This window comes from Urocampus carinirostris, chromosome 11, assembly GCF_059441175.1.
Source record: "Urocampus carinirostris isolate Australia breed hairy pipefish chromosome 11, RoL_Ucar_1.0, whole genome shotgun sequence".
Lineage (NCBI taxonomy): Eukaryota > Metazoa > Chordata > Actinopteri > Syngnathiformes > Syngnathidae > Urocampus > Urocampus carinirostris.
Genome location: NC_142359.1, coordinates 13,950,334 through 13,977,473, shown reverse-complemented (window position 1 = coordinate 13,977,473; position 27,140 = coordinate 13,950,334). Strand labels below are relative to the sequence as shown.

Sequence of the window (27,140 nt, the reverse complement as noted above, 5' to 3'; positions counted from 1 at the left end):
CGAGGTCACGGGAGGGGGGCGGGGGTTATTGTGACAGATGTGGGAAGACACCGAGCTGCAAAAGCTTCCTGTACAAAAAATAAACAACTGGAATGGTTGTGCACCTTTAGTTTAAATTGTCTTTGGTGTCATTGATATCAACGCATCGTGCATTGTGTTCTGAGCAGGCAGCAATTGGCAAATGCTATCACGGGGGCAGGTTTGGGAAGGTGTGATTTAGGTGGATGTGACTGTGATAGGCTGGTGTATGCTGTCAGTCATATAGGGGCCAGGCGCAAGAGTCAAGGAGTTCACCCAAAACAAAACTGGGAAGCATGGGTGTCACAAGCCAGAAACGGAGACAGGACCCAATAGCGTTCGTTAAACTCAGTTTTATTGAAATAGAGAGCAGTGCTTGCTTCCACGATCGGATGATTGTCGGACACGGGTGGCTGACGGCAGGAACGCGGAAGTGCCATGTCGAGCGAGGATAGTCGTGGGTGGCAAGTAAGCTGGTCGGTAGCCGGGACAGCCGAGCAAGGGCGGTAATCGAGTCCAGAAAAATGTCGGCAACAAGTATCAGGCAGGAAACAGGACAAAACAGGTCGATGGCCAGGACGGAAGAGCAGGGCAGAAACGGGTCCAGAAACAGGTCGGCAACGGGTAACCGGCAGGAGAAAACAGAGCAGGAGATTGTCAGAGGGTACGGTTCCTGCCTAGCAGAAGCGTAGGTTTGCAGGACGGTGTGACGGCTTCCTCTTGGAAGCCGGGGGTTTAAAAAGAGTCCATGAACCTATCAGCGCTTGGGGCTGTTCGCGCAAACGGGGGAGTCACAGGTGCCCTGAATCAAGCAACCATGACACATGGGGACAGCTAGTAGCTTTAGTGGCTTGTTACGTTGAAAAGAAATTCATCAATTAAAATTGGAGAAAAGTGCAAAGAAACAGTGATCAGCAGCAGGTGCTCTGTGGATTGTTATCAGGTTCAGGAAGCGACAGAGACAGGTCTACGGCTAGGCTATGTAACAACTTTCGCAAGCTACCCCTGCCAACCATGTATCTCCCCAACGCCAGATCCATTACCCGTGAAACGGATGACCCGGAGTTACAACTTGGAGAAAAGCTTTACATTCGGGACGGTTGTATTTTAATCACGGCTGAGAACCAGCTCATCCCATAAATAATACACACTGTCCCATTAAATTTGTTATTAAGGAAGTGGGCTTCAAACGATTATTTTGAGGGCAGCAAATGAGAAACTTGAATTGGAAACACCTGTATTAAAGGGACAGTGTTTAATTTCTGACCACTAGACGTCACTGCGTAATGTAGTGCAACTAAATACGAGTGCTATAAAGCAGAAGGAAGAATACCAACTACGGAGAATCAAAGTGACCAAACCATATCATTTTTTTCCCCCCAGCTATTCACAACGTTTTTATTTTTTCTTCCCCTAGCAGCAAGATGGCGGACAATCATGTCAACTTTCTCTAGGTAATTTTATGTGAAATATATATATGCAAAATATATATACGTTTTTTAGTTTAGTTTTTTTTTAACTAAAATAGGAAAACAATTCAAATCAGCAAAATTGTGCAACATTTTTATTTTATTCGATTTATTTTATTATTTTTGCAGGACAATCTTAAACAGCTTGTCCAAACAAATGTTTTAAAATGTATTCCTATACCAGGGGTTTCGAACTCTTTTAGGCGCAGAGGTACTTTTTGGTACTATTTAGAGCAAATGGCACTCAGTGTCACGGTTGCCATGGCGCACAATTGCCACGCCCGTGTGGCGCCAGCTGCGGCTCGTTGACAGATTGGCTTTCCGTCTATTTAAGCTCAGTGCTCTCACTCTTCCTTTGTCAGTCCGTCAACGAACCTCTGCCCCGCAAGATGTGGGTTTTGACTCGGTCCCGTATCCTTTTGGCATTTCCTGTCCGATATTGTTCCCATTTCTTTTGTCCTGTTTAATATTAGTTTTCAGTTTCATTCCCGTCTAGTTTGTCCTGTTTATTTTCGATATCCTGTTTTAATATCAATCCTGTCTGTCCCGTCCTGTCCGGTATCAACCCCATCTGTCTGATATCCGTAATTGGTATCAATCTCGTCGGCCTCTGGCTTCCTATCATTCCACCCCAGACTGCCCAACGTGCATGACTCCCCATTTCCCGTAAAATAAAAGGCTTGTGTGAGAAACGTCACGCATTTGGGTCCTGATCCATGTTCCGGTTCATGGCACTCAGTTTGATATGCAATTATAAAATACAACTTGTCATGTTAATGCTTTGTTGTTGATGTTATAACCAGGTTAATTATTGGAAGTAGGGTTAAATATACAGTCAACCACTAAAATTATTTTACGTGAAAATCACAATGACCTGGCACCCAGGGGCTATTTTTCGAACAGTTTCAAGGGCACCTCAGCTGTTCTTAGGGGGCACCCTCGTGCCCGCAGATACCACGTTGGAGACCCCTCCTGTATACTTTCTCATGAGCAAAAAATTAGTACTTGTATTAAAAAAATCTACTGCCACCTACTGATATGGATGATGACTGATCACCAGAAGAAAGCAAATATACTGAATTATGTCGTGCATTTCCTGTGTCACACTAGACAAGGTAATACTGCACACTAGTTATGTTATTTTCGGAAAATGCGGGGTACCAAAACTGGAATAAAACCAAACATTCTGTACAAAAGAGTGAATCCTTTTTTGCAGGTGCAACTGATGCTGAGGGCCCATGAGTATAAAACAGCGCCCACCTGCATGCATCTCCTTTCAAACGTAAAGACGAGTAGGCGGGAGACAGCGAGGGCGAGAGGAAGGAAAATACCGTCTCATTCTTATGTCACATTTCATGAAGAATCCAGAGCAGCGACGAGTCTTTCTATATTGAAGTCTGACTTAACAGTAAACGCCCGTGCAGTCACTTTGAGACAACCCTGCTCTTAAGCGTCCAAGCTAACAAGTCATGTTTATTTGTGACGCCCTTAATCACAAGGAGTCTCAAAGGACTGTACAGACCACTCACTATTGCAAACTACAGACTATTATGATACCATCCCCTGATCTAAAACCTACATGAGGGCAAGAAAAAACTCAAAATCCTCAGGACGAGTCAAGTCAAGTCATTTTTATTTGTGAATCCCTCAATCACAAAGAGTCTCAAAGGACAGCACAGACCACTGCAAACTGCAGACTATTATAACATCATCCCCTGATCTTAAACCAACATGCGGGCAAGGAAAAACTCAAAAACCACGTTTTGGCCTTTACTTGTTTCCAGGGTTAGGAATTTACCCAGAGGCCTTCATAACCGGTTCTGCAGGCCCTGAGGCATAATATACAAGAGCCGAGAGAGCTGTTGTTTTAGCTCATTGGGTCGAACGCCCTCTGGCGGCCAAATTGTGACCACTTCACAATCTTCTGGCATCGCTGGGCCATTTTGCTGTTAAGGTTAAGTATATTGAGAAAAACAATAGGGCAGATACAGCAGATTATATTGCTTGGTAAAGAAAAAAATGACAAAGTCTGTCAAGTACCGGAACAGGGTCAGGACCCAATTGCGTAACGCTTTCCACAAGTTTTATTGAAAGAAAGAGGAAGGGCTGCGCCCACGATCAGGGTGTTCGCTGGACACGGGGAGCAAGTCGCTCTCGCACTCGGATTGTGATCCGAATCTTGGAAGTGGATCTTCTGTAGCGAGCGATGGCGGTGTCAGGGACTGAAAACAGGTCGAGAGCCCGGACAGGGAGAGCAAAAACGTGCTCGGGGTCAGAAACGAGTCGTAAGCCAGGACAGGAGAGTAGACGTAGTCGGGATCAAAAATGGGTCGTAAGCCGGTACGGGAGAGTAGACGTGGTCTGAATCAAAACGGGTCGTACCCGAAGACAAACGGGAGCAAAAACAGGACAGGCGGGAGTCAGGGACAAAAAAATGCTTGCCTTGTACAAACAGAGGTTCGCGGAAGGACTGACAACAGGGGATTGACAGGACTGGGTTTAAGTAGGGAGCCAATCAGATAGCCCGCAGCGGCTGGCGCCAAATGAGCGGGCTGGGTGATTCAAATCGGTAATCAAAGTCTCACAATTTCAAATTATATTTTCTGATTTTATTACTTGTTTTACTTATCTAGTAAATGGAAAACTAAAACCGAAAAAAAATGGGCAATAATGGTTTGATATGCCTGATGGCAGATACTTTTGCTAATTTTATTTACTATTTTTATCATACTAGTTTTGTTCTAATAAAACACATTATAATCAAACTGAGCAAAATTTACCAGATTATTTGCTTTTGATTCTGTATTTTAACATGACAATTATACAAAATAAAATAAGATTGTAAAAAAAATTGTAAAATTGTGTGCCAAAGGCACAATATTTGCATTTTGAGTACAAATCATTTTGTATTTGTCACGAACCAGGAACGAAAACGGGACCCAATTGCGTTTGTTTTACTCAGCTTTATCTAGAAGGAGGAAAGGGCTTGCACCCACGATCCGGTGATCGTCGGTCCGTGACGATCACCGGATCGCTGGGAACGCGGAAGTGGTGGCACTTCCGTGTCGATCAAAGGCAATGTCAAGAGCGATAAAAAACAGGTCAATGGCTGGGACGGAGGAGCAAAAACGTAAACAGGTTCAGAAAAGAGGTCCGCAACGGGAATCAGACGGAAAACCGGGCAGGTTAGCGTCAGGAGTCAAAAGAGCTTGCCTTGCGTGTAGCGAAGGTTCGCAGACGATCTGACGAATGTTGACAGGAAGGCGGGGGTTTAAAAAGAGTACAACAGCCAATCAGGGTCCGCGGCTGTTGGCGCCAACGGAGCAGACTTAGGTGCTCCGCATCAGTAATCATGAGAGTATTTAACTTTTATAACAATGAAGTACAAAATAAAAGGCAGAAAAATACTTGGACAAAGACAATACTAGTAGCCAGAACTCCAAGCATTCAACAGCTTGCCATAAGAGTATAAAGTCGAATTAAGACGAGTGTCACATTAAGCTTCATTGTTCTGTGTTCTTTCCTCTTTTCCAGGCTCCCACGCCGTCGCCCCCGCTGGCGAGCTAATTGCTAATCGACATGACTCAAAAATGAAAAATTCACTTTCGTTTTCTTCTCCTTTTTCACTCAGACGTTAAAAAACAAACAATGTCAACACCAAGTTCAGATGATGCCAGGACGTGGGAGGAAGTCTTTCTGTCTTCGTTATGCTAATTGCTTTAAGTGAGGAGTATATGCATTCCCCTGCTAAGGTGTGGGATGAGGGTTAGGGGGGAATAATTGTTTATTGCAGGTGGGTATACAGGGCAACCCATCTGGACTGCTTTGTGAGTCATTGTTGAAGGCTTACAGAAAATTTTGTTCTGTAGCTACATACATAATAAGCCTAGCACATATCTAAGGAGGCTAAAACCCTTATCTTTCAGTAGAAAAAAAACACTTTGTATTTAGCCTTTGCTTTTGTTTAGTAAACAACAGTTGAACATTGCTGAGTTTTTTTGAAAATACTTCTTTCCAAGAACATTTCTGAGGAAAATGGTTTTTTTTTTGTTAAAGGATGCATTTCAAGCAGAACTTGCACTTTGGTGTTTTTTTGTTGCATTTGTGATACCTCCAAGATCCAAACGATATATTCCATGAACACAAAAGAACTTTGATTGCAAAAGATAATTTTATCGCAGGAACACTGAACTTATGCATGAACTTTTTAGCGCCCGGCTGGTAGAACCAGAACAGATAAAGGACCCAATCGCGTGACGTTCTCACACAAGCTCTTTATTTTATGGGAAACTGGGAGTGGTGCACATTAGGAAGCCGGTCTGGCGTGGAAGGACAGGACGCCAGAGACCGACGAGATCGATAATGGATCAGGGTAATGAAAATAAATGGGAGAAACTTGACGGGAACCGAAACTGGAGAAATTAACCAACAGGACAAGAATAGACGGGAAAAAAAACTGTAACCCGAAATTAAACAGTACAAAAATATAGGGGAACAATACCGAACTGCAGGAAAACAAGACAGAACCCACGTCTTGTGGGGCAGAAGTTCTTTGGAAGGAAAACAGGACGGAACCCACGTCTTGTGGGGCAGAAGTTCTTTGGAAGGAAAACAGGACGGAACCCACGTCTTGTGGGGCAGAAGTTTGTTGACGGGCTGACACTGAAGCAAGAGAGCGCTGAGCTTTATATACACAGAAAGTCACTCTCTAAACGAGCCGCAGCGGCGCCACACGGGCAGGGCCAATTGGGCACCATGGCAACCGTGACACACACGGGCGTGGCCAAGTGGACGCCATGGCCAACATGACACACACGGGCGCGGCTAAGTGGGTCCCATGGCAACCATGACACCAGCGTTTTCGATGACGTGATCGCACAATTTTAGTCACCATGGCGATCGCTCCTCTGCAGACATACACGAAATGTCATCCCTCTCTGCGCCGACGATGACGATAGGACTTAGTCATCTTTTGTGGTAAGAAAAAAAACTTTGTACCTATCCATATTCACTTTTTTCACCTGGCTGCTTCACTAAGCATAATCAGGGGCCACCTATACACTTCAGGCAATGCTAGGAAGTGGGGGCTTCCTCAATGTGTGGACAAACTCTTGCTCAAAACCACTCCAGCCATCTTGTGATTTATCATACTGAAATCATTCCCAAAGGCTTGATACTTACTAATGAACTGCCTTTATGAACGTTTTTTTTTAATGAAACCAATAACATTATTAGGTTATGGCACTGAAAAGGTATTTATACATTATAGCACTGAATGAGTTAATAAAGAATCACATTAATAAAAGTCTAAACTTTGCAAGTTTAGCCCTTTTTAAAATGCAACCCTCATAATAAACTTTACTCACAACGAATTCGGACTAGCATCTAAACCGATGACTTTCAAGAGATTACGGGTTTGGTTACTGGGGAAACGGGAGCGGTGAAGGCAGGCAAGGACACGGCGAGGAAGTTGGGATGGAAAACAAAAGGACAAAACTGGAAAGACATGCTAGCGAGGGCCGTTTTTGATTGTTTTCAAAGGTAAAAATAAAAAAAATAAAAACCATGTGGCTACTTTTAGCTCTCTTTCGTCGGCGCCATGAAGAAAAAAGCTTTCAACTTAGAACATTGTAGGCATCGGTGGACCTTCTATTGTTTCTGGCATTAGATAGGACAACAGAGTTGAGAGTTGGTGGTGGGGCAAGCCAATTTGAAATTTCATTGATACACACACTCTAGGTTTAGACTTATATTCATTTTCGCCAAGGCACTGTTTTTTTTTTTCATAAAAAATACCTGGTAACCCAAGAAGTCTAGTCAAGTCATGTATATTTGTGACACCCTAAATCACAAGGAGTCTCAAAGGGCTGCACAGACCATTGCAAACCCCAGACTATTATGACACCATCCCCTGATCTAAAACCTACATGAGGGCAAAGAAAAACTCAAAAATCTGAGGAAGAGTCAGGTCAAGTCATGTTTATTTGTGGCGCCCTAAATCACAAGGAGTCTCAAAGGGCTGCACGGACCACAAATTATTGCAAACTACAGACTATTGTTACACCATCCCTGATCTAAAACCAACATGAGGGCAAGGAAAAACGCAAAAACCTCAGGATGAGGGAAGAAGAAAAATCTTTGAAAAGGGGCCGAAAACAGTAAGAAATGAAGAGAAAAAAAGTGAAAATTGTATTTTTTTCTATTGTCTCTTTAAATACCTTTTCTTTCTTTCCCTTTTTATTTCTTTTTCCATTTTCTTCTTTCGCTCTTTCCTTCCTTTTTTTAATTCCATTTTTTATAAAACAAATATTTTTCCCTTCTTATCTTTTTTGAGAAAGCCTGGCTAAAAATGTGAAGAAAACAGGCATTTTTTACTCACTTTCAACTACAGACTATTATTAGACCATCCCCTGATCTAAAACCTACATGAGGGCAAGGAAAAACTCAAAAACCTCAGTATGAGTCAAGTCATGTTTATTTGTGACGCCCTTAATCACAAAGAGTCTCAAAGGGCTACACAGACCACAGGTTATTGCAAACTAGAGACTATTATTACACCATCCCTGATCTAAAACCTACATGAGGGCAAGGAAAAACTCAAAAACTCAGGATGACGAAAAAGTTAAATTTTTTAATTTGGAGCTTAGGACACGCTGCTGACTAGCAGTCCAATGCAGGATGTTAGCATTAATATGAACGTTGCTCTGGTTTTGTCGCTTTCTTTCTTTCCTTTTTTTGGCCTCTTTTTCTCACTTCTTCTATCCTTCACCTATCCTTTAATTCCTTTTTTTATGATTTTTTTTTTGTCCCTACTTATTATCTTTCTTTGAGCAAAGCTGGGTAAAACTGTAAAGAAAAAAGGCGCTTTCTATTCACTTTTAGTCTTCTTTGGACTCCTGAGTTTCACTACACATTACAGCGACATCTAGTGGAGAAATCTAAACGACTGTCCCTTGAAGAACAGTGGAACATTTTTAATCAGTGCTGTATTTATGGAAAAGCCCATTTATTTGGCCCAACCTCAGAGCCCCCCAACCCAACTCAACTCATTTTGAGACCCCAGGACAGTTTGACCTAGTTAATCCCTGGCAATGAAAAAAAAAGACTAAGTTAAAATGAGTCACTGCGTTAACAATTTTCTATCGAGTTTAAGTTGAAACCATTCAGAAATATGGCCATCATTAAATTACTTGTATAAGGAATTCTTTCAATGCTTAACTTCCGTTGAGGAATTATTTGTTTGAGTTACTTTATTGATGTTACAAAATGGCCGAGAATAATTAGACGTTTTGCATTATTTGGTGGCAGGTCGGTCAATTTGGGTTTCTTGTTTTGAGTCCTTCATTTCGGGACCCTCAATTTAAGTGCTTCGTTTTGGGTACGTCAATTTGGGTCACTCGGTCTAAGTCCTTCATTTTGGGTATGTCAACTTGGGTCCGTCATTTTGGGTCCGCCAATTTGGGTCCCCCGTTTTGGGTGCGTCAATTTGGGAACGTCAATTTAGGCTCCTCGTTTTAGGTACGTCAATTTGGGTCCCTCGGTTTAAGTCCTTCGTTTTGGGTACGTCAACTTGGTTCCCTCATTTTGGGTCCGCCAATTTGGGTCCCCCGTTTTGGGTGCGTCAATTTGGGAACGTCAATTTAGGCTCCTCGTTTTGGGTACGTCAGTTTGGGTCCCTCGGTTTAAGTCCTTCGTTTTGGGTACGTCAACTTGGTTCCCTCATTTTGGGTCCGCCAATTTGGGTCCCCCGTTTTGGGTGCGTCAATTTGGGAACGTCAATTTAGGCTCCTCGTTTTGGGTACGTCAGTTTGGGTCCCTCGGTTTAAGTCCTTCGTTTTGGGTACGTCAACTTGGTTCCCTCATTTTGGGTCCGCCAATTTGGGTCCCCCGTTTTGGGTGCGTCAATTTGGGAACGTCAATTTAGGCTCCTCGTTTTAGGTACGTCAATTTGGGTCCCTCGGTTTAAGTCCTTCGTTTTGGGTACGTCAACTTGGGTCCCTCATTTTGGGTCCGCCAATTTAGGTCCCCCGTTTTGGGTGCGTCAATTTGGGAACGTCAATTTAGGCTCCTCATTTTGGGTACGTCAGTTTGGGTCCCTCGGTTTAAGTCCTTCGTTTTGGGTACGTCAACTTGGTTCCCTCATTTTGGGTCCGCCAATTTGGGTCCCCCGTTTTGGGTGCGTCAATTTGGGAACGTCAATTTAGGCTCCTCGTTTTGGGTACGTCAATTTGTGTCCCTCGGTTTAAGTCCTTCGTTTTGGGTATGTCAACTTGGGTCCCCTGTTTTGGGTCCCTAATTTTGGATACATCAATTTGGATCACTCGTTTTGGGTCCGTCAATTTGGGTCCCCCGTTTTGGGTCCGTAAATTTGGGCTCATCGTTTTCGGTACGTCAATTTGGTCCCTCGATTAAAGTCCTTCGTTTTTGGTACGTCAACTTGGGTCCCCTGTTTTGGGTCCCTAATTTTGGGTACATCAATTTGGGTCCCTCGTTTTGGGTCCGTCAATTTGGGTCCCCCATTTTGGGTGCGTCAATTTGGGTACGTCAATTTGGGCTCCTCGTTTTCGGTACGTCAATTTGGTCCCTTGGTTTAAGTCCTTCATTTTGGGTACGTCAACTTGTGTCCCTCGTATTGGGTCCCTCGTTTTGGGTCTGTCAATTTGTGAACATTATTTTAGGCTCCTCATTTTGGGTACGTCAATTTGGGTCCCTCGGTTTAAGTCCTTTGTTTTGGGTACGTCAACTTGGGTCACATTTTTGGGTCCCTCATTATGGGTACATCAATTTGGGTCCCTGGTTTTGGGTCTGTCAACTTGAGTCCCCTGTTTTGGGTCTGTCAATTTTGGTACGTCAATTTGGGCTCCACGTTTTCGGTACGTCAATTTGGTCCCTTGGTTTAAGTCCTTCATTTTGGGTACGTCAACTTGGGTCCCTGGTTTTGGGTCCCCCGTTTTGTGTCTTTCAATTCGGGTCCCCCGTTTTGGGTCCGTCAATTTAGGAACGTTATTTTAGGCTCCTCGTTTTGGGTACGTCAATTTGGGTCCCTCGGTTTAAGTCCTTCGTTTTGGGTACGTCAACTTGGGTCCCCTTTTTGGGTCCCTCGTTATGGGTACATCAATTTGGGTCCCTCGTTTTGGGTCCGTCAATTTGGGTCCCCTGTTGTGGGACTGTTAATTTGGGTACGTCAATTTGGATACGTCAATTAGAGCTCCTCGTTTTGGGTAGTTCAATTTGGGTTCCTCGTTTTGGGTACATCAATTTGGGTCCCTGGTTTTGGGTCTGTCAACTTGAGTCCCCTGTTTTGGGTCTGTCAATTTTGGTACGTCAATTTGGGCTCCACGTTTTCGGTACGTCAATTTGGTCCCTTGGTTTAAGTCCTTCATTTTGGGTACGTCAACTTGGGTCCCCTTTTTGGGTCCCTCGTTATAGGTACATCAATTTGGGTCCCTCGTTTTGGGTCAGTCAATTTGGGTCCCCTGTTTTGGGACTGTTAATTTGGGTACGTCAATTTGGGTACGTCAATTTGGATACGTCAATTAGAGCTCCTCGTTTTGGGTAGTTCAATTTGGGTTCCTCGTTTTGGGTACATCAATTTGTGTCCCTCAGTTCGAGTCCCTCGTTTTGAGTCCCTCTTTCTGTAAGTAGCTGAAGCGTGAGCACCCTAGTGTGTCAAAGCAGCGTTATTATGCGAGCAGTCAGCAGATTTGCTCATTTTAATCTTTATTTCCCAGCGCTGACGCCGCGGGCAGGCTTGAGCCAGGAGTAAACACATTAAAGAATGATCCCCGGTACATTTACGAGGGGACCCGCTCGATATGAAAAGTATCGGGAAAAATATCTCGGACCGTCGGCGGAGTAATAAGAAAACGACGCCGGCGTGTATTATTACACCTCGGCTGCTTTGACCTCGACGATATTGGACTCGTAAGAAGCCGGCAGCGTGATCGGTGAACTTTTACTAAAATCGTTGTCTTTTCGGTTTCTCCGGCAAACCTCGCGTGCTTTGGTTGCAAAATGATCCTAGCCCTCTTTAGCCTACCATTGGTCATGAAATGACATCACTTGAATTAGCGTCTGCATTCTGGTGGTCTTTGTTTCAGAGGCTCGGTTGGATAGATTTCTACAGGGTTCGCACACCAAATTCAAATCCAAGCACTTAAAAAAGTCCATTCTCGAATTTCTCCAGTACCATTAACTCATTCACTACCGATGACGACTGAAAGACTCGAAAATCAGTTACAAGGTAAGTACAATTCACTGTCTTAGTGTCACGGTTGCCATGGCGACCAATTGGGCCTCGCCCGTGTGGCACCAGCTGCGGCTCATTGACAGATTGGCTTTCTGTCTATTTAAGCTCAGCGCTCTCATTTTTCCTGTGTCAGTCCGTCAACAAACTTCTGCCCCAAAAGATGTGGGTTTCGACTCGGTCCTGTTCCTGTTGTTATTTCCTGTCTGATATTGTTCCCGTTTAATTTGGGTTTCCAGTTTTGTTTCCGTCTATGTTTGTCCTGTTTATTATTTTCTCCAGTTTTCGTTCTCGTCTAGTTTGTCCTGTTTATTTTCGATATCCTGTTTTCATTATCTATCATGTCTGTCCCGTCCTGTCCGTTATCAACTCGAGCAATTGGTATCGATCTCGTCGGCCTCTGGCTTCTTATTAGACCTAAGATTTATGGCCCGAGCCCGAACCCGAACCCGAACCCGAGGCAATTTCGGGCCGGGTTGGGCCTGAAATGTCAGTCATACGGTCGGGTCGGGTCGGGTTCGGTCCTGCTTTTTTTTTTTTTTTTTTTTTTTAATTAATTAATAATTATAAATATATGTTCATTAAAAATATATACTTAAACTATGTATGGATACTAGACCAAGGAATACTTGTTATAAAATAAATAATTTGGATAAAACGGAGAAGGAGCTGTAATTGCTTTTAACGGAGCCAGAGCATGCTCTGCTCTGTGCACGTGACGCGCGGGATCCAAATGCAACCAGGGTTTCATTCACAATAAAAAAGACATTACATACGGATATTATAGTAAATCAAATATTATTTGTGTACAATTAGTTGTGATTGCGGAAATCATAGCGTACAGTGACGTTGGTGACTTTTCCATCCGCATTAACAAACGCATTTTGTAAAATACGATCGCGCTTTATTGTTTAAATAAACGTGTTATATAGACTAGGATCTCCCAATTGTTATAATTAGCTCGCTTTATTGTTTTAATAAGCGTTTTATATAGAATACGATCGCTTTTGTCGGAAGCGTACATTGACGTTGGTGACATTTTCATCCGCGTTAAAAAACGCAATTTGCAGAATAAAATCACGCTTTATTGTTTAAATAAACGCGTTATATAGACTAGGATCTCCCAATTATTATAATTAGCTCGCTTTATTGTTTTAATAAGCGTTTTATATAGAATACGATCAGGGGGGGGGGGGGATTTGCATAGGAGTCGGAAAAGGGCACAACACGTCAACACCCCCTCAATGAAAGTGCTGCGCTAAAATCTTAAGGACGTACTACTACTGCTGCTGTGGATTATGGCCCAATGATCAAGTCGTCAAAATGACGGACGCCCTTAAATGTTTTCGCTACCTCAAAAAAAAAAAAACGTCAATGACAGATTGTCGCTTATGTAACATCTGCAGTGCAGACACAGAAATATAAAAGATGTAAATGTTTATACAGTTTTATTTAACTTAGGCCTAGATGTTGTAACAAAAGGCAGAGTTTAATTTGTTATCATAAATCACCCCTCCTTATAAATAAAATATGTAATTTCGGGCCCCTTTCGGGCCGGGCCAGCAAATCCAGTTAATTAGTCGGGCTCGGTCCGGGTCGGGTTTAATACCCCTCGGGCCTGCGTCGGGCTCGGGTGCTTTTTTTTGGCCCGATCTTACCTCTACTTCTTATCATTTCACACCAGACTGCTGCCTAACATGCATGATTCCCCGTAAAATAAAAGGCTTGTGTGAGTAATGTCACGCGTTTGGGTCCTGATCCTGTTCTGGTTCATGACAATTAGATGTCAAATCATTTTCCACTTAAGTAGGTTGAATAAAGGGCAATAGGATGGTGTTACTCAAGTCTTTATTCAACCTATTTAAATAGAAAACGAAGGATTGACATTTAAAGTTTTTAATGGCACCAAATTAAAAACTGATTGGCGGTTGTCTATCAAATGAGTTAGCCCAAAACATTTTAAGAATTTGCAATCCTAAAACCTTCCTAAACTCATTGACTTCAAGCACAGTTGCAGCCTACTTGGGAGGTTTGACGTCTAAATCCGTCAATGTCACTAAATTCAGAACTGATTTTCGACATCTTTAGTCATCATTGGTAGTGAATGAGATAAAAGAAAAAAATCTAGCGTGGATCATATATCTACAACGTCAGGACCAGAACGGAAACAGGACCCACTTGCGTGACGTTTACCACAAGTTTTATTGAAAGAGAGAGCTGCGCCCATGATCCGGTGTTCGCTGGGCTCTCGTACTCGGATCTTGCTCCGACCGAGGAAGTGAGCGACGGCGATGTCAGGGACGGAAAAACGGGTCGGTAGGCTGGACTGGGAGAGCAAGGCGTGGTCAGGGTCGGAAGCGAGTCGTAAGCCAGAACGGGAGAGTAGACGTAGTCGGGGACAAAAAGAGGTCGTAAGCCGGGACGGTAGAACAGACGGGGTCGGGAGCAAAAACAGGTCGTAGCCGTAGACAGACGGGAGCTAAAAACGGGACAGGTGGGAGTCAGGGTCGAAAAAAAGCTGAGTTTCGTAGCTGGACTGACACCAGGGGATTGAAAGGACTGATTTCAAATAGTGACAGGGAGCCAATCAGAACCCGCGGCGGTTGGCGCCAAATGAGCGGGTACAGCTGAGTCACATCAGTAATCATCAAATACAATTTTCATATGCAATTTCTTATCTTGCGTGCGCATATAGCAAGACATGTGAATTTTATGTCGATGCAATTGTTTTTAAGACCGATTTCTTCTCATTAAGATGTCGGATGAAAATGACAGATATAAGTAGCTTACATTTTCCGTTGCAGGTAGTTCTACAATTCACCACTGGGAAACACTACCTTCATTTTTTTGCATGGCCCATAATAAATGTCCATAGTTGATACATATTCCTTTCACTAATACACATGTCATAGTGCCCTGTTTCAATGTAACATGCACCTGTCATCTTGGACAAGACCCATAGGGGGTAATGGCACTTCAAAAGACAATACCGTACAAACTAATGCCAGCTGCAGTCCATCACAAAGGAAGTAAAGCTACAATAGTAAAGTGAAGCCACCAGAAAGCAGTGTCAGCGTCGTTTCAAGCAGACTCGAAAAACAAGGCAGAAATTTCAACCTTTTAATTATATAAAACACAACATAATAATGCTAGCACTTTCAAGGATTTCAAGCACCCTTACACACTCTGATTTGAGGGAAACTTGCTCATGCCCTGACTGGCTTTGCTCATAAATGTCAGCCCTGGAGAAATTAAACCTGACCGTTTGTCCGTGTTATTGGGCTAGAATGAACTTTTTATTGAGGGGTGGGATGAAACATGGCTCTTTGCCTGGCATCATCATAAAACGCTGCTTAAAAAGAGGAACTGGTGAAGAGGAAGTTCTTCAAGTGGATGGCTAGTTTATATCTCTCTAAAATAACCGAAATTGTTTAGACACCACTGGACAAAGCAAGCGGCTCAATAGTCAAGAAACAAAACTTAAGCAATGAAAATAACGGGGACACGGCAGCAGACCAAAAATAGAGTCATCGACACGGCCCAGAAAGTAATTGGTTGCTCTCTGCCCAGTCAGCTTGAGATACCGCAGCGGCGTCAACAACATTATGAAAGACGTAATTTGCTTCAGTGCTATATTTTGTATGGAATGTTTAAGGTTTATATAAGCATGTTTAAGGCTTCTCTAAGTAACCTGCATTGTTTTTTAACAAAAAAAAACAAATATATATATATATATATATATATATATATATATATATATATAATAAAGATAAATAAAGTTAAGTTTCAATTACTTTTAGAAGATGCGCTTCAAGAGGTCCTCCTCCCAGGTGGAGAGTAGACAAAAAAAAGCGTTCTGACCATTTTCTCAACCGCATCAAGCTTTCTTATTCCACCTACATTCCAAAAGAAACGTCTCGCCTCTTCTTTACACTTTACACCAACCATATTGAATGGATGCACGAGACATTAAACACAATTTCAGAGTTCTTAGCGCGCTGGAGATACAGTATGGTGCGCTTACACTAAGAAGTAGAAACTGGATTTCTTCTTCAGGGTGGATGCTGGGTGACCTCTCACAGCGCCACACGATGGTAGCGGCGGAAAGAAGCACTACAGTACTGCCCTGTACTCAGAAAAAGGTGCACACAATACAAAATCTAACTTACAGCAATGTCCGGAAATTTTGACATCTCAAAATTTTTTGGAGGATCTACCATTTAGCGTAAGTCGAATGGTCGTTAGTAGGGGAGAGTCTGTAGTTTGCTTACTTATACTGGCATTCTTTTCATCTTATTTTTCTATTTCAAGTGTTAATCCTGAAGTGCCGTGTGGAATCTGTCACGGTTGCCATGGCGCCCAATTGGCCACGCCCGTGTGGCACCAGCTGCAGCTTGTTGACAGATTGGCTCCCTGTCAGTATTTAAAGTCTATCCTGTCCGTCCCCTTTTGTCGGTCCGTCTGCGAATCTCTGTTTTTACACGGCAAGCCCTTTTTCGCCTGTCCCGTTTTTTGCTCCTGTTTGTCTCCCGCTACGATCTGTTTTGATCTCGACCACGTCTGCTCTCCGGTCCTGAATTACGACCCGTTTTGATCTCGACCACATCTGTTCTCCAGTCCCGAATAACGATCGTTTTTGATCTCGATCACGTCTACTCTCCCGTCCTGGCTTTCGACTTGTTTCCGATCCAGACCACGTTTTTGTACTGACCCGTTTTTTTCCATTCCCGACACCCCCATCGCTCGCCACGGAAGTCCCACTTCCGCGTTCAGACCCACCTGCTTCCCGTGTCCAGCAATCCCTGGATCGCGGGCGCAAACCCCTCCCTTTCTTCTAGTACAACTTGTGAGAAACGTTATGCGAGTGGGTCCTGTTTCTATTCTGTTCCCGACAGAATCTCGAATTACTCAATGTTCACTACGTAGTTATCAATGACAAAGAGAATTTTTAATTTTTATGGCAGGGTGATGGGGGGGTTGACTAAGGTACCTACAAACTATAACGACAGAACATTTAAAATAACACAGGTATGCCCTTATTAGACCAACTCGGTGGCCTTGGGGGTATGGCGCCCGCCCTGAGACTGGGAGGTTGTGGTTCAAGCCTCGGCCGAGTCATACCTAACACTTAAACATTGGTACCTGTTGCCTCCCTTGGTGGTTGGAATTGGGGGGTTTGGTCACCTAATGACTCCCAACACCTCAGTTGGGTTGAGCGAGGGGGCTGGGAATCCCCTCCTCTGAATCAATCTCCCAAAAAGAGTCGGAAATGACTCTAGCCACCTCACATTAGGAGGATATGGCTCCGTGGCCTGTGAAAACACACTCTAAGCAGTTTCGTCATCAAAAAGCAAACTGTCGGATCACAACAGGCATTTTTGTCATGATTACTAATGCGTGGCACCTGTGCCCGCCCCTTTGGCGCCAACGGCCTCGGACTCTGATTGGCTCCCTGTCACTATGTCTACCCCCGTCTTTCTGTCACCTGTTGTCAGTCCGTCTGCGAACCTCTGCTCACGCTCGGCAAGCTTTTCGACCCCGACTCACTCCTGTTCTGGCCCCGTCTGTTTCCACTCTTAGACCCATTTTCTGATCTCGATGTACCTTTATACGTATTGCTGCTAAACCTAATTTTATTTCCTGCACTTTTAGTTTTTGGTTTATGTGAAAAATGTGTCATGCTGGTTTGGTTTGAAATTGAAATGTATTTACAATAAAAAGGTTTCAGAAAGCTGCTAAAGTTTGATTTGAATTCATATCAAACTCCCTTTGTTTCTTTTTGCATTATTACAAATTTCTTAGGCCCAATTTTTTTTTTGCTCTCCTGTCCCAGCTACTGACCTGTTTTTTTCCGGTCTCGACACAGCTCACCACGTCTGAGCGACCTGCTCCCCGCGACCAGAGATCTCCAGATTGTGCGTACAATCCTTTCCCTTCTTCCCAATAGAACTAAGAGAAATGCAATTTTTTATAATGTCTTTCCACCATCATCATTAAAGTTTTACAACAACCAAAACTCCAACCCCCCCCCGAAATCCCTCATCAGTATACAGCAATTTCAATGAAATCAGCGTGCATAGAAAACAATTTTTCCGCAGTTGCCTTTACCGTCGTACACAAAGGCTGAGACGACCGGCGACGTCTCCCTCATCCATCACAAAGGCGGCTCTTGTTTACAAGAGCCCGAAATGCCAAAATACCGACGGGGATGGGAGCAACGGCGCTTTTCTCTGCAATCAAAGACATTTAGCCCTCAAAACTCAAAGAGAATCACACATGGGGAGAAATGGCAAGGACGTTTCTCTTTGTAATGACTGTAAACTCTCTGCTTCATGCTAAATGATTTGACTTCCTAAAGAGCTTTACAATGTGCTTCACACTTACCCATTTACACACACACTCACACCAATAGCGGCCATGCAGCCTTGCAAGGTGCCTAACATCAACACAGCCCAGAGAGTGATTGGTTGCTCCCTACCCAGTCGGCATCAACAACATTATGAATGACTCCTCTCACCCAGGCCACCGCGTCTTTGATTCCGCTTCCCTTTTTTTTCTTTTGTCTCTTTAAATCCGTTTTCCTTCTTTCCTTTTTTATTTCTCTTACTCCATTTTCCCTTTTTTGCTTTGTTTCATTTTTTTGTTCCCGTTTTTTCCTTTTTTTGTGCCTCATCAACACAGCCCAAAGAGTAATTGGTTGCTCCCTACCCAGTTGGCCTCAACAACATTATGAAAGACTCCTCTCATCCAGGCCACCGCGTCTTTGATTCTGCTTCTCTTTTTTTGTCTCTTTAAATCCGTTTTCCTTCTTTCCTTTTTTTATTTCTCTTACTCCATTTTCCCTTTTTTGCTTTGTTTCATTTTTTTGTTCCCGTTTTTTCCTTTTTTTGTGCCTCATCAACACAGCCCAAAGAGTAATTGGTTGCTCCCTACCCAGTTGGCCTCAACAACATTATGAAAGACTCCTCTCATCCAGGCCACCGCGTCTTTGATTCTGCTTCCCTTTTTTTTGTCTCTTTAAATCCGTTTTCCTTCTTTCCTTTTTTTATTTCTCTTACTCCATTTTCCCTTTTTTGCTTTGTTTCATTTTTTTGTTCCCGTTTTTTCCTTTTTTTGTGCCTCATAAACAAAGCCCAGAGAGTAATTGGTTGCTCCCTACCCAGTTGGCCTCAACAACATTATGAAAGACTCCTCTCATCCAGGCCACCGCGTCTTTGATTCTGCTTCCCTTTTTTTTTGGCTCTTTAAATCCATTTTCTTTCTTTGCTTTTTTTCATTTCTCTTTCTCCATTTTCCCTTTTTTTGCTTTCTTTCCTTTTTTATTCCTGTTTTTCTTTCTAACTTTTTACCAGGGGAATTATGGTTTCAGTGTCTCTTGGACATTTAACTCGGAGGAGCCGGGAATCGAACCTGTACCTCCTGAGCTACTACCGCTTCAAGACAAAATCCTCTTAAAACGAATGTCAAAGATTCTTTCAATTTTGGGCCATCTCTCGACCGACACACTCTTTTAGAAAACTGACTCAAAAATAACCCAATAAATGTCATTTCTTGAAAAAAAGGAAGCCAACTTACCCTATATTTGCACACAAGTCCACACCCAAAATGTGTTCATTTTGTTTAAATGGACCAAAATGGAGGGAGGTTGAACTGCACACACCTGAACCCAATCACCACACACCTGTCCCTTTATATAGACTGCACTCAGGTGAGTGTCAAACTCATGGCCCGCGGGCCGAATGTGGTCCACGAGTGCTTAAAATGCTTTAGGGTCTAATAATGGTAATGTGCTTCACACTTACCCATTCACATACACACTCACACACCACGCCATGCAAGGCACCCAACCTGCTTATTGAAGGCATTAGGGATTCAGTGTCTTGCCCAAGGACACTTCGACATATAACACGGAGGAGCCAGGAATCGAACCTGCGATCTCTTGATCTCAAGACGAGCGCTCTACCTTCTGAGCTAGTAAATGGGTCATAGGCGTGCTATGACTCCATTACCCACAATGCCATTGGTCTACAATACCTGCAAAGTGATGGCTCAGCGCCCCTATATGGCAGTAATGTTTTGAGTTAGTCAAGTCATATTTGTATCGCCCTTTATCACAAAAAGTCTCAAAGAGCTCTACGGAGAACAACAACAACAACAACAAAATAACTACTAAAAAATAACTTCAGCTATATAAAATATTTTTGTAGGAACGGGAATAATTTAAGCAAAATATGGATAAAGTAAATATGTAACTTGTTTTACATGGAATCCAAATGCTATGATTATCCATCCATTCATTATCTGCACCGCTTATCCTCAGTAGGGTCACGGGGGTGCTGGAGCCCATCCTAGCTGTCTTCGGGTGAAGGGGATGGAGGGGAGGTGCTCTAGCTCTCGGTTTTCTCTTACTGTAGTATGAAAATGTTGAAAGTAAGAAAAGTACTGTTTCAAATAGAGTCCAAACGCCAACCCAACCCCCTAAAAAAGAAGAAAACTGAGAGTATTTGAGTGTGTTTAACACGTTCTTGCACATGCCACAAATGCAGCTTGACGGAGAATGCAATGATGATCTAAGCCAGAAGATGGCGGCAGCATGTAGAAAATGTTCAAATTACGGACAGCACCTTTAAAGATTAGGTGCGGAATTTGAAAACTTTGTTTCTCTCTGCCGCCATCTCCTGCCGTAAAGCCATGATTGCAGCCTGTTTATGATGTCTTTGTAAGTACATGCATTTCTTAGACCCGCTTGAATAAACTCTTCTTTTTTCATTTTTGGGGGTTTAGGTCGGTGTGTGAAATTGACTAAAAGTTTCTTACTTTCACCATCTTCATGCTACACCAAAAAATAAAGAAAAAAGAAAAACCTGAAGGGATAAGCATGATGTCTCTTTTGAGCAGCCCCCACCCCTTTCTCTATTACAGGATTCTAAGGTGTTCTTCCCCGAACAGCTCTGATAAAGCAGCTTGGCGCAATGGAAAATAAAGCATAACGGCTTTTGGAAGTGGGCGGCACTGCGGCTGAGTGGTTAGCGTGTCTACGGCACACTTCTGAGGTCATGGGATTGAATGCAGCTACCAGCCTTCCTGTGCAGAGTTTGCATGTTCTCCCTGTGCTTATGTGGGTGTACTCCAGGCACTCTGGTTTCCTCCCACAAACCAAAAACATGCATATCAAGTTTAATTTGCCGGTCCAAATTGTCCCTAGGTGTAAATGAGAGAGTGTCCCCTGCCCTCTGCCCGAAGATAGCTGGGATGTGCTCCAGCACCCCCGTGATCCTACTGATGATAAGCAGTGTAGATAATAATGGATGGATGGATGACTCTTAAAACTCAGGTGGACATTTTTTACACATACTTAATGGAAAAATTATTTAACTTCAAAATGTTGATGACACCTCAAACAACATGCTTTACCTTTAAGGAGTAGTGACATTTAGTTCACTCAATTATATTTGGTTATGTTTCTAAGTTAGATCGGCCCTTTAAGGACAGCCATTAAGATAATTTGGTGAAAATGAGTTTGACCCCCCTTAATATAGACAATTCAAAACAAACAAATGGGTCTTTTTGTCTAAAACACAGGTGTCAAAAAGGCGGCCCGCGGGCCAGATCAGGCCCCTAAGGGATTGAATCCGGCCTGTGAGACAACACTCAGAGAAGCACAAGAGAAAAACAGGCTGCAACTTGATGTTGCCAAAGAAAGGTGCCTCGAACAAAGACACTGTACTTGTATTTATTCCTCTCACCTTTTCGCCCACTCTCTGTCCGTCTCTTTCTCTCTCTGTGTCTTTTTAACTTATTTTGCTCTAACTTCATTTTTTCCTTTTTTCACTTTTCCTCTTTCTCTCTTCCTACCCTTCACGCTTTCTTTTCTCTTTTCTCTCCTTCTGTCTTTCTCTTTCTCTTTGGATTTATTTCTTCCTGTCCCTTTCTTTCCTCCCTCTCTCACGACTTTTTATCTTTTGTTTCTCACGCTCTCTCCCTCTCTCTCTTTTTCTCTCTTGTCCTGCCCTCTCTCCTTTTTTCTCCCTCTTTCTCTTATTTCTTTATCCCTCTTTTTCTTACTAGTCCGGCCCCCGACAGAATATTTGTTCTATCGTGTGGCCCCCAAGTGTACTTGTATTTATTTCTCTCTCTCTCACCTTTTCTCCCACTCTCTGTCTCTGTCTCTTTCACTCTCTGTGTCTCTCTTTTTCTCTTACTTTGTTGCTCTTTGTCTCTTTCTCTCTCTGTGTCTTTTTAACTTGTTTTGCTCTAACTTCATTTTTTCCTTTTCTCTTTCTCTCTTCCTACCCTTCGCGCTTTCTTTTCTCTCTTCTCTCCTTCTGTCTTTCTATTTCTCTTTGAATTTCTTTCTTCCTCTCCCTTTCTTTCCCCCTCTCTCACAACTTCTCTTTTCATCTCTTTTGTTTCTCACGCTCTCTCCCTCTCTCTCTTTCTTTGACCCGCCCTCTCTCTTCTTTTCCCTCCCTCTTTTTCTTATTTCTTTATCTCTCTTTTTCTTTCTCTGTAATCTACTAGTCCGGCCCCCGACAGAATGTTTGTTCTATCGTGTGGCCCCCCAGTTAAAATGGGTTTGACACCCCTGGTCTAAAAGACATGGTCACTCCATACTCCACAACCCAAGAAGTTGTTTCCATTTGACTCATAGGTCAAATTTTAACCCAAATTAAGTTCAATTCGACCCAAATATTTGTCCGCTGCAAAATCAAAAATCATCACACTTGATATCAGCAGGGTTAGGTAGGGTTACTTTAACTGGATTACTTTCAATTACTTTTGGATTACTCCAATACCAAATATACTAATAAAAGACAAAATAAACTAAATATCAATAAAATGATGACTCACAACACGTGGTAAGCTTTCTCTCCTGGCTTTGATCTCTTTGATCTTCGGCAAAAATAACATGAAATGCGACAGAAACAAAATGAAAATAAATCCTAACAGCTTGCCAACATCATTTTTGCCGTTCCATGAGTTCCGTTACTCCCCAAGCCTGCACAAAATTTAATCATTTTATTCATTTTCAGTTTCTTTTGTTTTTTATTAGCATATTTGCTATCGGAGTAATCCAAAAGTAATTGAAAGTAATCCAGTTAAAGTAACCCCACCCAACCCTGTCCGTTACTCCCCAAGCCTGCACAAAATTTAATCATTTTATTCATTTTCAGTTTCTTTTGTCTTTTATTAGCATATTTGCTATCGGAGTAATCCAAAAGTAATTGAAAGTAATCCAGTTAAAGTAACCCCACCCAACCCTGTCCGTTACTCCCCAAGCCTGCACAAAATTTAATCATTTTATTCATTTTCAGTTTCTTTTGTCTTTTATTAGCATATTTGGTATCGGAGTAATCCAAAAGTAATTGAAAGTAATCCAGTTAAAGTAACCCTACCCAACCCTGGATATCAACAATCAGCCAAAACATCGCTCGCTGAAGCGCACAGTGGAGTCCTTCCCACAAAGGGAAGCAAACAACCGCATGCAGCCAAGGATGCGCTTTGGGCATCCAGGTGCTGCACCTGCGCGCGTAAACAAAGCAGGCAGGGTGCGTCACCGGCTCCCGCGGCAGGAACAATAACTTGGGACGGGCACAAAGAGGGTGTGGACGGCCGCTCGCCATCCCGGCTTCGCCTACTTACGCTGCTGTTCTCGCCGGTCCAGTGGACCATCGCCTGGTTGTGCGTGGCGTCTCCTTTGAGGACGAACGAGCTGCTCTGCAGGGACAATTGCTTCTCCCGGGACAGGCTTCTTCTAAGGCGAGGGGATCCCTCCGAGCGCTCGGCGTCCTCGCTTCCCTCCGAGGTTTCTACCCGTCCTGGGCGCTCTTGGTCACGGCGCGCGTATCCCGACATGGCGGTCACTGCCGTCGCGGTGAGGAGCAAGACACAGAGGCGCGCGCCGGAGAGGAGCCCTGCTTCGGCCATGCTGGTGGCCGGGAGACGGAGCTGGAGACTGAGGAGAGATGGATAGGTGTTTACTGGCGGCTGTGAGAGCAAACGAAGGAGTAGAGAGAGAGAGGGAGGGTGGCTGGATAGCGGCAACAACGTGGACGGGTCTCGGTGCCAAACAGAACCGCAAAACGGCGCACTGGCGCCATCTTGTGATCAACAACCCCACTTCGACTTCATAGCTATGGTACAGTGGAACCTCGGTTCTCGACCATAATCCGTTCCAGAACCCTGTTCGAAAACCGATTTGTTCAATCACCGAAAATCGCTTTTCCCATTAAAAGTAATGTAAAATCGTTTTAATCCGTTCCAAGACCCTGAATGTTTACCATGAACGTAGACATGAAGCTAACCCAGGCTAATCGTACGTTGGCGTTAGCGTAATCTTCCGTACGAAAGATTACGCTAACATGAACGTGTAAAAATCAAAAAAAAGGATAAAGAAAAGAATTATGAATAGGATTTCTTACCTTTGTAATTAGGGGCTAAAACACCCGTACGCCGCTCAGCATCGCACCCTAGCGTACCGGCGTTCGAACTCCGAATTTTTGACAGCGAAGCAAGAATTTCTCAAAATTTTGGGTCGAACACCGATTTGTTCGAACTGAGAGGCGTTCGAAAACCGAGGTTCCACTGTATCTGATTCTTTTATTAAGATACGTGTCAAAGTCGAGGCCCGACATGTCATTTGAATATGTCTGAGCGTCTAAAATAATCAAGGGTGGGCAAACTACGCCTCGAGGGCCATATTCTAAACCACAGGTGACAAAAAGGCGGCCCGCAGGCCACATCAGGCCTGCTAAGGCATTGAATCCGGCCCACGAGACAACGCTCAGAGAAGCGCAAGAGAAAAACAAGCTGCAGGTTGAAATATGTCAACTTGATGTTGCCAAAGCCAGGTGCCTCTCACAAAGACACTGTATTTATTTCTCTCTCTCTCTCTCTCTCTCTCTCTCTCTCTCTTTTCCACCCCTTTTCTCCCACTCTGTCTCTTTCATTCTATGTGTCTCTCTTTTTCTCTTCATTTGTTGCTCTTTGTCTCTCTGTGTATTTTAACCTCTTTTGCTCTAACTTCCTTTTTTCCTTTTCTCTTTCTCTCTTTATACCCCTAGCGCTTTCTTTTCTCCTTTCTCTCCTTCTGTCTTTCTATTTCTCTTTGGATTTCTTTCTTCCTCTCCCTTTCTTTTCCCCCTCTCTCACGACTTTTCATCTTTTGTTTCTCACGCTCTCTCCCTCTCTGTCTTTTTCTCTCTTGTCCCGCCCTCTCTCCTTTTCCCTCCCTCTTTCTCTTATTTCTTTATCCCTCTTTTTCTTTCTCTTTAATCTACTAGTCCGGCCCCCGACAGAATGTTTGTTCTATCGTGTGGCCCCCAAGTTAAAATAAGTTTGTCACCCCTGTTCTAAACGGTTGACACTTGTGCACACACACACACACACACACACACATGTGATGACACCATGACGGACGGCAATAAACCGTACCAAACAGTGGACGAGGCCGGTAAACAGGAGACAAGAACAACAACAACATGTATACTATTCAACGCCATTGGCAATGATTAGTCTAATGAATATTGTAAAGCTGACGGATAAGGTGACTCATCTTGTCAAAAACCACAAAGATCTGTTTTTAGAGAAACTGAGGCTAGCATTAGCAGGGCTGTCTATCGACCCATACGGTCTTCTTCCACACACATTCACTGATCTAACCAAAACCTCCAGTCTGCCTGACTTCAGTCCACACCATCTGTACCATTATATTGTAAATGGAGTATCCCCATACACCAGTGCTGATCTAAAACCTAATAATAAATAAATAATTAAAGTCTGGGTGCTTACCAGTTGAAGTGAAGAATCCCCCTCGTGCAAATGTTCCTAGAAATTACTTACTATCTTCATTTTTGGGGAACGTAATAGAACAGTAAGGAAAGGGGGTATTAGCACCTTGTATAGAAACCACTTTTATAGTGTCTTTGGCATGACTTGTGCCTACTGTCTCGTCCTGTCCGGTATCTTGCTCCAGTCTCCAGTATCAGGTATCGACCCCGTCTGTCTCATCCTGTCCGCTATCTTGCTCCAGTCTCCAGTATCCGGTATCGATCCCGTCTGTCTCGTCCTGTCTGGTATCTTGCTCCAGTATCCGGTATTGATCCCGCCTGTCACGTCCTGTCCAGTATCTTGATCCAGTCTCCAATATCCGGTATCGATCCCGTCTGTCCCAGCCTGTATCTTGCTCTAGTATCCGGTATCTATCCCGTCTGTCCCGTCCTGTATCTTGCTCGTGTATCCAGTATCCGGTATCGATCCCGCCTGTCTCGCCCTGTCCGGTATCTTGCTCCAGTATCCGGTATCAATCTCGTCTGTCCAGTATCTTGCGCGTGTATCCAGTATCGATTCCTGTCCTGCCCTGTCTGATATATTGCTCGTGTATCGATTCCGTCTGTCCTGCTCTCCCCGGTATTTAGCTTGTGTATCGATTCCGTCTGTCCTGCTCCGTTCGGTATCTTGCGCGTGTACTCAGCATCCGGTATCGATCCCGTCTGTCCCGTCCTGTCCGGTATCTTGCTGTTGTATCCAGTATCCGGTATCGATCCCGTCTGTCCTGTCTGGATTCGATCTCGTCTGCCTCTGGCGCATGACTGCCCCATTCCCGTAAAAAATAGCTTGTGTGAAAACGTTACGCGTCTGGGTCCTCCTTCTGTTTAAGTTCTGACACAAAAGAGATGTCATCTTACTATTCCTTCTGTAGTAATTATAAATTAATTGCTATTTGATCCAGGTATTATTTGATTATGGCAATATAAGATTTTCAGATCAGAGGTTCCATTTTGTAACATAAGGTTTCTATCTGCAGCCCATCAAGGAGGATGAACCGCACACCTAAATATTTGAAGGAGGTGAGAGATGGTTAATAATTTATGTTGGTCATTTTTCTGTATGTTTCTATCTCTCTCTTCACATGATTTATTTTCCATGATATGATTTAGCAGAAGACAAAATCCCCTGATAAGAAATACGGTAACCAGCAGGAATCCATATCAGTGATGTCCCCCAGAGCCAGGCTTGGGGGGGTAACGGAATTCATTACTTAATCAGGATACAAAAAAACGGAACAGTATTCTGTTACAGTACCATAAAAAAGACATAATCAGATTACAGGTACATTTTCTAAAATGAAGGATTACTTTGCAGGATTACAAATGGATTTAAAGGCATTTTTATGTTGCACACTAGAGGGGACGAGATTGAAGTCCAGTGCCCAAGGTGCCCGACCACAAAACATGACTATATGACCAAAAACGTGGCAAAAGTAACTAAAAAGTGCCATGTAATTAAAGGGCAAATACCTATAGAATAGAATAGAATAGAATAGAATAGAATAGGGCAACACGGCAGGGCAGTGGTTAGCGCGTGTGTGGCACAGTTCTGAGGTCATAGGATCAAACCTTCCTGTG

At 43.4% G+C, this 27,140-nt stretch overlaps 1 protein-coding gene across 1 annotated transcript in view; it reads right to left on the bottom strand.

The window, feature by feature from the left end:
* sorcs2 (sortilin-related VPS10 domain containing receptor 2) overlaps positions 1-23,718 on the bottom strand; it is a 235,647-nt gene extending 211,929 nt beyond the window's left edge. The window contains exon 1 of the mRNA XM_088348692.1: positions 23,377-23,718. Coding sequence (XP_088204818.1) covers positions 23,377-23,661 — 285 coding nt within the window. The 5' untranslated portion in view covers positions 23,662-23,718. The remainder of the gene's footprint in view (positions 1-23,376) is intronic.
* Positions 23,719-27,140: the final 3,422 nt, after the last annotated feature.